Source organism: Triticum dicoccoides, chromosome 2B (genome assembly GCF_002162155.2).
Source record: "Triticum dicoccoides isolate Atlit2015 ecotype Zavitan chromosome 2B, WEW_v2.0, whole genome shotgun sequence".
In the NCBI taxonomy this organism is placed as follows: Eukaryota; Viridiplantae; Streptophyta; class Magnoliopsida; order Poales; family Poaceae; genus Triticum; species Triticum dicoccoides.
In genome coordinates, this window is record NC_041383.1 from 192,952,713 (window position 1) to 192,963,944 (window position 11,232).

Sequence of the window (11,232 nt, forward strand, 5' to 3'; positions counted from 1 at the left end):
TTTCGATTTCTTTTGGTTTTTTCATTTTCTTTTTTCTTTTCATTTTTCTGTTTTTTATCTCTCTTTCCTTTTTAAATTTATTTTAAAAAACCTTTATTCCAAAAATATTTGGATTTTTCTTAAAATTCCTTTAAAATATAAAGAATCATACATTAAAAAATAGTGAATTTCAAAATATGTTTATTTTTTATAAAATTGTTTGTGTTTTTAAAATTTTGTTCAAAATTTATTTCCATGTTTTCAATTTTTATTTAAAAATTCAAAATGTTTTACATTTTCCAAAAAGTGCGCAGAAGATGAAAACTGTTCATGTTTTCACTATTTGTTCACAAATTCAAAAATATTCAGGATTTCTGAAATTTTTCACATATCTAATCGTTTGCTTTTCTCCAAATTTTGCTCGGAGTTCTAAAAAGTTCCTTTTTTAAAAATAAATTAAAAATATATCGTGATTTCTTTAAATGTTAGAATTTTCAAATTTTGATCACATTTTTAAAAACTGTTCCGTATTTTAAGAATTGTCAAGAGGGGCTCCCGAATCTGTCATATTTTGGGGAGAGAATAGAAAAATATGAATACGCTGTGGTCCGGCCCATGTAAATACCGGGCCAGCCGAGGAGGCCCTTTCGATGTCGGCCGAGACTGTAGACAACCGTTACGTCTTCGAGATCTGGACGGACACGCCCTCCCCCCTCTCCCCTCGCCGACCTCTTCGCTGCCGTCGAGATCCGCTCCTCCCAGCCTCCCCGCCGCGGCCGGAGAGGGTTGGTAATGCTATCGAGCTACGTTCGATCTGCAGGCGAGCAGCGCGGTGCGGCAGTTTCGTGGGTGATGGGGCGGATGGGGAGCGACGCGCAGTTCCACGACGACCGCGACCGACCGACGACGCCTCCGTAGACTCCCGATTCGGCGCCGACAGGTCGACGCGCTCTTCCCGCAGGTTTGGTTCGGAAATTCCCCTGCTTTCGTCTCTTTCTGGGCGGAATTCTAATTGATTTGCAATCGGGCGGCGCAGGTGGTCAAGAATGGGGCGGCGGTGGAGTTCGTCTACCTCTAACTGCTCCGAGACACGGAGAAGCGAGCCAACCTTTTCCTGGTAACTGAGCCAGGTCGGAGTAATCACGTACGTGAGCTCAACTACTGTTGGTCCAGCTAGATTCATGCGGTCATTGCATGTTTGATCGGAGAAACAATATCTTCTTTTGGTAAATGCTTCGATTGAACCATGAATTTGCTGGCTGCAATTACATACTATTTGACATGCAAACAGAGATTCTTTCTGATGTTGTTGACAAAGATCATACTACCTTATAAGTCTGAATCCTGCAACTAGTTGAATTTTGAGTAATTGCCATGTGCTGTTGGAAGTGATTCTGCAAATTTTCTTGCTATTATCGCAGGTGCCAGAATAAAGCTCTCCTTTCCATTAGCATATTCAAGAATGATTTATCACACATAAAGGTGACGTCTTGGGCCTTACACACCATGGCTTCAGATTGCATTCGTTGCTCTGATTGTATCAGACTATCTGTTGCTGTAAAGAAATGTGTCAGGGATCCATCGCCATATGTTAGGAAATGTGCGGCATATTCATGTGCTCTGCAACTTGCTTCCAGAGGAAGACACAACTTTGGAGGAGGTTTGTTTAGTGCAACTTCCTTCTCATTTTGCATTGATGCTGGACACTATGTGCATCTGAAGCCTTCCAATGTTACTGCAGATAGTGAACATTCCCCTCGAGTAGTGGGAGCTGCTGCTGTTGCATTTAGGTCGGCTTGTCTGAATCGACGGCCTCAGACTCCAGCCGATGCAGTCGCGACCCTGCCTCTAGATCAGCTCGCCAACCAACCAGTTGCTGCTGTCTTCAATCAGTCCCCGCCATCCCCGACAACCTCCGGCCGTCATCAGCATCATGCTCCAGCCACCACTCATCTTCTACCCTGTTCATGTACTACAATGTCCGCCATACACCTCATGCACCAAACCTAGGTAAAAAAGTTATGTTCTTTGATGTTGTTGCTCTGCTGCACCATAATGTTGCTCCAGTAACGTGCAACCTGTGCTGATATTAAAGCAGTGGATTGAGTACAGCCTCGATGGCTCATGGACCACACACTCCTGGCTTGCTTCCAGATGCTTCGTAGTTCATCACCCACACAGGTAGCTCCCATGAAGCTATGACTCGACACATGCAACCAGGTGGCCAATTACCTCGATCCATTTTTACCGTCTTTTGATTTGGCTTATGCATACGAAATGTTTGATGAAATGGCCGAAGGAAAATAAATCTTACACCCAATCCTTATCGCACACCAGTGATGAAATATGCCTTTCATATTTATTACCGTTGTGCTACCTTCTTCGCTCAGCTCTTGTCTATTGTGATGTGCTCAGTTCAATTATATTTCTTTTGTTATTCTATTGCTAGATATCCTTCGATATATATGTATGATCTGAATTTTAGGAGTCATGTGTTTGATTAATTTGTGACATATTGAACCTTACTTCCCTCCACATTCTTCTTCTATGAGAACATATAGGACCTGCAAAAGAGAACATATAGGACCTGCAAAAGAGAACATATAGGATGCACCAGATGCCAAAACTAGCAATAAATGATTCTGCAAAATGAACCACAAAATCAAGTTTTACTTCAATCCATCCACCTGGCTAACTACAAGGAAAAATGATATTTATTGGGCCACAACAACATCCAAAAGTAATCTATCCACCAGATTAAAAAGGAAAATTCAACATTATTCTACCAAGCAAAGAAGAAAAAAGCTAAATCATTTTACTGTCATAAAGTTGGATTTGTTGGTGTTTCTTCTTTTACACCTCCTACCCCCCTGAAACCTCTGGAATAAAAAAAATACCTCTCAACAAACAAATGGATTATGTTGAGCCCGACAATGACGACTCAACATGCATGGGCACTGGGGCAATATGATTCTTTTTTATCTAAAGCATAGCACGGGAATTCAGCTGGTATCAGAAGCTATGGGGACTAATGCGTTAGTGGAAGCAAAATATGTGATCCCAAATATCACATATCCCACAAAGGGAATAACTTGTAGGTCATGTTATGATTTTAATGTTCCAAATAGATCAGCATATCCAGAAACATTAACTATTTGGGATAATAAATTGTTTGGAATTGCAATCTTCTTGCATATAGTGTGCAAGATAATCACTTCATAGATTTGGTTATCCACCCGAAGGCAGTTATTTTTTTGTTTATAACCTGAGGACAGTTATCTGCCTGATATATTGATCTAAACCATTCATGAATTGTATAAACACTTAAAACTTGGACCCCAAAATCAAAAATATGATATGCTAACATCTGTTACAAATTATTTAGGCATAGCATACCCCTAACACACATCAAAACTACTATAACATGACATAGATAGAATCGTAACGAGATTACTTTATGGAGAAATGGTGGCATTGCCCATTATCTATGTTATCATCATTTACATCAAGAACAATTTGATCAGAGGACCTTTGCTCCATTGGAGAAGTGCTAGATCCAGGTGTAATCATGAAATTCTTCATAACTAGTTTATCTCCCGCAGCATAATTATGTTCTTTAAAAGTAGAAGAATGGTACTGTCAGTTGTAAATCTATAAAAATAATATATCTATTCTAGCATTAGACACATGAAACGGGCACAAACATACAATTCTTGGACCATAAAAACGATAAACCCTATATAAAATTTATGAAAATCTAGAGAAGATATATGAAAATCAATGAAAACTAAAAAGCCAAGCAAATAGTAGGACAACTCGCTATGGGGCAACCGTAGAAATTTCCACCTAAACCTGCCACCAAAAGGAGAGTAACCAAAAAAGAAAGACTTTGAAAATACAAATTGCAAGCCTAAAAAAGTAACACACGATTTGCCATGGGGATGCATCTTAAGTTGTCGTTATGCATCACATGAGGTTGGAACATGCCTCGGATCATGGCATACTGTGTCATTTCAAAAAAAAAGGTTATGGTAACAATTAGATTGTGTGTCATTTCCAAAAACTAATGTTGTGATCATGGCAAAACTGACATGGTGACGCATCTTAAGATGACGCTATGCTATCACTTATGCACGGCCACTTTGCATAAGATCATGACCACTTTATCTAGAGTAGATCATGGCAAATTTGTGTGTAAGTTTCTACATTGGCAACTTGTGTGTTTATCCTGGTTCACAACAAAAAATTAATTGTGCATCGCCAATGTACATATGACAAATCTTTGACATGTGGTAGTTTTTATGCATAGATCATGACAACTTTGTGTGTTAAAGATATACAAGATTATGGCAAAAATATGCGTCATTTGCAAGAAAAAAAGAGGTTAGGATGCTTTAATAACCAATTTGTCGGCAAAAAATATACCAGGTTGCCATATTTAAAGAAAGAGGTTTTCCATGTGGTAAAATTAAATAAAAAAACTAGTTGCCATGCTCCAGAAAAAAAAGGTTTGCCATGTGATAAGAAGAAATATTTGGAAATATTTGTTGTGTTATGTTTGCTTACCATACTTAATTTGATGCCATTTTTAAATTTACCAGCTATTGTGTCACGCTGACACCTGATGGAGCGAACGCTGAATCATCGTGCCACGCTAAGATGTGCCACATTGGCAATGTGCGAAGATTCGCACACGCGGTCCGACAGTATGCCTTGCATCGCGCCAAGAATCGAACGAGCGATCATATGCTATAACATTTTCATATTTTGTTTACCAATAAAATCAGATCCTTATATCGAGGACTACAAGTAGGTTACAGAAAATGGGCCATCCATATTGGATGGTACTGTAGAGAAATTAACATAAAAATAGGATGACAGCTAAAAAAATCAGGAATCGGCATGTAATCAGCACCATCGAATATGGCATCTACAGATTAATTCCTTTGGTGTAATTAATATTATACTTCAACTAAAGTATACTCAAAATGATAGTTTAACTGAATATTCTAGGAAGGACAATACCTCTCGTGGTTGTTGAAACCGCTTCAGATTTGTTTATAACGGCACGGGAGGCCCATTTGTAGCATATGATCGCTCGTTCGATTCTTGGCGCGATGCAAGACATACTGTCGGACCGCGTGTGCGAATCTTCGCACATTGCCAATGTGGCACATCTCAGCGTGGCACGATGATTCAGCGTTCGCTCCATCAGGTGTCAGCGTGACACAATAGCTGGCAAATTTAAAAATGGCATCAAATTAAGTATGGTAAGCAAACATAACACAACAAATATTTCCAAACATTTCTTCTTATCACATGGAAAACCTTTTTTTTTTCTGGAGCATGGCAACTAGTTTTTTTATTTAATTTTACCACATGGAAAACCTCTTTCTTTAAACATGGCAACCTGGTATATTTTCTGCCAACAAATTGGTTATTAAAGCATCCTAACCTCTTTTTTTTTGCAAATGACGCATATTTTTGCCATAATCTTGTATATCTTCAACACAAAAAGTTGTCGTGGTCTATGCATAAAAACTACCACATGTCAAAGATTTGCCATACGTACATTGGCGATGCACAATTTTTTTTTGTTGTGAACCAGGATAAACACACAAGTTGCCAATGTAGAAACTTACACACAAATTTGCCATGATCTACTCTAGATAAAGTGGCCATGATCTTATGCAAAGTGGCCGTGCATAAGTGATAGCATAGCATCATCTTAAGATGTGTCACCATGTCAGTTTTGCCATGATCACAACATTAGTTTTTGGAAATGACACACAATCTAATTGTTACCATAACCTTTTTTTTTTGAAATGACACAATTTGCCATGATCCAGGGCATGTTCCAACCTCGTGTGATGCATAACGATAACTTAAGATGTATCCCCATGGCAAATCGTGTGTTACTTTTCTAGGCTTGCAATTTGTGTTTTCAAAGTCTTTCTTTTTTGGTTACTCTCCTTTTGCTAGCAGGTTTAGGTGGAAATTTCTAGGGTTGCCCCATAGCGAATTGTCATACTATGTGCTTGGCTTTTTAGTTTTCATTGATTTTCATATATCTTCTCTAGATTTTCATAGATTTTATATAGGGTTTATCGTTTTTATGGTCCAAGAATTGTATGTGTGTGTGCCCGTTTCATGTGTCTAATGCTAGAATATATATATATTATTTTTATAGATTTACAACTGATAGTACCATTCTTCTACTTTTAAAGAACATAATTATGTTGCGGGAGATAAACTAGTTATGAAGAATTTCATGATTACACCTGGATCTAGCACTTCTCAAATGGAGCAGAGGTCCTCTGATCAAATTGTTCTTGATGTAAATGATGATAACATAGATAATGGGCAATGCCACCATTTCTCCATAAGGTAATCTCGTTAAGCTTCTATCTATGCTATGTTATAGTAGTTTTGATGTGTGTTGGGGGTATGCTATGCCTAAATAATTTGTAACAGATGTTAGCATATCATACTTTTGATTTTGGGGTCCAGGTTTTAAGTGTTTATACAATTCATGAATGGTTTAGATCAATATATCAGACAGATAACTGTCTTCAGGTTACAAACAAAAAAATAACTGCCTTCGGGCGGATAACCAAATCTATGAAGTGATTATCTTGCACACTATAGGCAAGAAACTTGCAATTCCAAACAATTTATTATCCCAAATAGTTAATGTTTCTAGATATGCTGATCTATTTGGAAAATGAAAATCATAACATGACCTACAAGTTATTAGTCCCCATAGCTTCTAATACTAGTTGAATTGTCGTGCTTTGCTTTAGATAAAAAAGAATTATATTGCCTCAGTGCCCATGCACACGGAGTCATAATTATCAGGCTTAGCATAATCCATTTGTTTGCTGGGAGGTGCTTCTATTTTGTTCAGGTTTCATGGGGGTAAGAGGGGTAAAAGAAGAAACACCAATAATCCCAAAGTTATGGCTGTAAAATGATTTGGCTTTTTTTTCCTTGTTTGCTTGGTTAATCTGGTGGATGGGAGTCATAATGTCAAATTTTCCTTTAGTTAATCTGGTGGATGGATTACTTTTGAATGTTGTTGTTGTGGCCCAACAGATATCACTTTTATTGTAGTTAATCAGGTGGATGGATTGAAGTAAAACGTGATCTTGTGGTTCATTTTACAGAATCATTTATTACTAATTTTGGCATTTGATCCATCCTATATGTTCTCTTTAGCAGTTCCTTTTGCATGTATTTATCAAAGCTACATGTACTCATTGCCTCACTGATAGTTAATATTCTTGTGGCCACAGTGGGTATGTTCGTGAGATGCAGATGAATGACTCAAATTTCCGTTCACTATTTGATGACCACATCAATTCATTGCTAGTTACTACAAAAACATTTCGACGATGGTATTGCGAAAGCTGCAGGCATAAATTGGAACCATTACATAATAATACCAGCACACCAGCTAGAATGTTGAATGAATTTGCACGAGGACTAAAACATGATGTCCGCAAGGAATTATCGCAAGAGACGGGTTCGGAGGAATGTCGTTCACCTTCCTACAATATAGAATCCATGAAAGTAGATCGAGTTGTAAATGGTACGTGTACGCCTTGGTGAATTCCCATGTTCTTTTATTGTATAAACGACCTAATTTATCTGCTCTTTCTTCTCAGATTCATATGAGTCAACACCGATTAATCGGAGGAACGGTGCTACAAAATGTCATTCACCAGTGTTGAAAACCTACAAGAGAAGGAAGAACACCAAAGTGCACGAAGTTATAAATAATAGTTCTTTTGTGGAATATCAAGATACCTCTAGCATGGCTTCAACTTTTGCCCATGCATTACCGTCTTCGAGCAGTTATAACTCGGAAAAGGCAGCACAAATAAGTATTGAACCTCGGAACCAGAGTGCATTAAATCTGATCCAGGTAAATGGTTTCCGATCCATATTAGAAACAAAGGCAGGAAATATGTCCGATCCAAGAATGTCAGGACCTTCGACGGGTTACTATACAAGTGACCATATGCAGGGAAGACATCTTCATGGATCAGTAGACTTGTGGAAGCACACATGCTTCACACAATGTGAAGTGTCTACAGGGAACATGCCAAGCCGTTGTCTACTTCCTAATTCATACCATCTGCATGATCAGTATGATGTAGAAAATTTCATATGGTACAGAGACAGCAACATCATCAATGAAAGTTGTGCACCGATCATGGATATTTCTGCAAAGTATCAACATCCACATTGTCCGAGTAAACCATTTCGCCCTGTTCCTAGGATTGGTGTGCTCAGTCCCATGTTGCAGAAAGAAGTCACAACATATTCGGAGAGCTGTGGAACACAGTCTGGCTACCGACTAGGCATGTCTGAGGAGGAAATGCCTTGCCAGATGTACAGAGGGGAAAACTCGGCATCAAGCTCACAAAAATTCTAGGCAACGTACAACCCCCAACATTTGGGTTATGTCAACTCTGTTGGAATACCAGAACTTCTGCCAGAGAGGGAGAATTCACATTCAAGCAAAGGCAAAAGCAAAATGGTATATTCTTCGGATAAGTCTGCACAACAGGATATATGTGTGAGTAATGTAAATTCAACTAATTTTACCATAGAGCTCGTTTTTCTAGTTTTGCTGCTAAAATAAGTAATTCTTTGGTAGTAATACCACTTTATGACTTGAGCTCAAAATACTACCACCTTGCAAGTGAATAGTTCTTAATTTTAAGTCAGCATGTGCAGGCTCAGGCTCTGTCTCTCTCTGGTGTGGCCACAAATGCTGCAACTCGTGGAAGGAGTTGAAAGTTACATGGACCTTGCATGTGCCTTAACCTGTCAACTGCATAATCTTTTTTGTTTGAAAGCGCATACATGTTTTTGGTTGTCTTGTCAAGTTGTGTGGAAGGAGTTGGATTATCACCATAGTATGAGTTGGTTGTCTTGTACTCTAATATTTTGACATGTAATGTCTCGGAGTTGGATACCAAACGTGGGCCGTTGAATAAGTGTAATTTGTACACCTGTGAATTGATGTTTTTTCATCCTTCGAAGACTCTATATTCCACCTGATATTTTGTTAATTCATGGCTATTACTGCTTACAACCATTTATGGTTATATTCATTTTTTATTGTTTTGATGATATATACTCCTTACTTCTTTTTTTGCGAAAAGATATATACTCCCTCCGTTCCAAAATAGATGACCCAGCTTTGTACCATGGTACAAAGTTGGGTTATCTATTTTGGAACGGAGGGAGTACTTCTTACTTGAATTACTACATGTTACTCTCTAATCACACTCAGCTGACTAGTAATTTATCGAGTTAGCTAGTTTGGTGGTAACATTATCTAGTTTTATGTTTATGAACTGTATAATGTTTTTTAGTTACATAATTTACTGACTAACACTTGTTCGATGCACAAATGTAAGTTCTATGGTGAGAGAGAATAATGACACTCTGTAGTGCAACTCAAAATGGTAGTAGAATATCGAAGAGTAGTACAGAACTGAAGATGCATAACCGGCATTACAATTTTGTTCTTGCAACACCAATGTTTTTGTGATATATGGTGGGGGGGGGGGAATGTATACTTGATCCAATAAACATCAAAGTCCCACTTTAGAAAAAATGCTAAGGGTTATTATGTCTTCGTGGGAAGACCTTTTCCCTACGGTCCATGTTACTAAATTGGTTAGAGATTTATCTGATCACAATCCTTTGATCCTGGAGAGTGGGGTGTCTCAGCTTAGTGAGAAGAAGACCAGAGAATGATTTGATGTCTCTTGGTTAAAGCATGAATATTTTCTTCCTATTATTAGAAAAAATAGGACAAAATGTTACTAGCTCTGATACTATAGATATTTTGAATATTAAGCTCAAGAGATTTTAGAAATGTTTTAAAGGGTGGGGATGAAGGGGAGTCTTGGGCGCAGTGGTAAATTTGTTGCCTTGTGAGGTCACGGGTTCGAGTCCTGAAAACAGCCTCTTGTAGAAATGTAAGGAAATGTTGCGTACAATAGACCCAAAGTGGTCGGACCGAGGAATTAACTCCTGTAGATGTGGAGGCTTATAGCTGCAAAGTTGAAATTCCTTCAGAATTATATGAACTGTATGCTGATGAAGAGGTACAATGGTTGCAATATTTCAATGATAGATGGCTCTTAAAAGAAGATAATGACACTACTTTTTATCCTAGAGTTGTTAATGGGAAGAGGAGGGAAAAAAGCATTTACTCTCTTGATAATAATGGGGTGGTAATATCCTAAAGCTTGCCACTGAGTACTATAAGGACTTGTTTGGTCCTGCCCCTGGCAATATGTTTGCTATTGACCAGGACCTACGGGATGATTTTGGAAAAATGTCTACTAGTGATAATGCTATTCTTACTAGAAACTAGACCTTTTTCTGAGGAAGAGGTAAAACATGCTATTTTTTCAATGGATAGTAATAGAGCTCCTCGACCTGATAACATCCCCCATTGAATTTTTTCAATGTTGTCGGGAGTTTATTAAGGGTCATATTATGCATATCTTTGATGATTTTTTTAGGGGAGGCTGGATGTTCAAAGGCTTAACTATGGAGTCATAACTCTTATTCCTAAGCTGACTGAGGTAAATTCCATACAACAATTTAGACCTACTTGCCTATTTAGATGCATGTATAAGTGGATTACCAAAAACTCTGATATTAGGACTGATCCTTTTGCTCATAAGTTGTTTAGTCCACAACAAAATTCTTTTATTAAGAGTCGTAATATTGTTGACGGGACTCTTTCCTTACATGAAATTATCCATCATGGACATGTTAAGAAATGGGAGGGGGTCATGCTCAAATTAGACTTTGAAAGGCCTATGATAAGATCAATTGGGATTTCTTACTTGCTGTCCATAGAGTTCGTGGTTTTAATGACAAATGGTGTTTGTGGGTTAAACAAATGGACTGTGATATATACCAAACGTTTGTACCTAAAGTAAAGGTCCGAATGATCCTACCTTCACGAGGCCGAGCGCGCGTAGCGTGTGAGGCCGAGCCGTCGAGCGCAAGAGGCCGAGTGCGCATAGCGCGCGAGGCCGAGCCGTCGAGCGGAGGAAATTGCGAGGCCCATCTCAGCACCCCTCACATGACCCTGGCCCAAACCATCACGGACCACCTCCTCCCCCTCTAACCCAACTTTCTTACCTCCACAGCAAGAAAACGCAACACACACTCTCCATCGACCCTCCTCTTCCTCTCTCCCTGGCGACGAAC

General features: G+C 38.7%; 1 protein-coding gene across 1 annotated transcript; it reads left to right on the forward strand.

The window, feature by feature from the left end:
- The first annotated feature begins 653 nt into the window (after window positions 1-653).
- LOC119363007 lies at window positions 654-9,006 on the forward strand. The gene is made up of 9 exons (XM_037628302.1): window positions 654-940; window positions 1,016-1,205; window positions 1,401-1,461; window positions 1,543-1,639; window positions 1,721-1,989; window positions 2,078-2,199; window positions 7,275-7,570; window positions 7,647-8,563; window positions 8,725-9,006. Exons 7-8 carry the CDS (start codon window positions 7,291-7,293, stop codon window positions 8,417-8,419), a joined length of 1,053 nt encoding a protein of 350 aa, XP_037484199.1. The 5' UTR covers window positions 654-940; window positions 1,016-1,205; window positions 1,401-1,461; window positions 1,543-1,639; window positions 1,721-1,989; window positions 2,078-2,199; window positions 7,275-7,290; the 3' UTR covers window positions 8,420-8,563; window positions 8,725-9,006.
- Window positions 9,007-11,232: the final 2,226 nt, after the last annotated feature.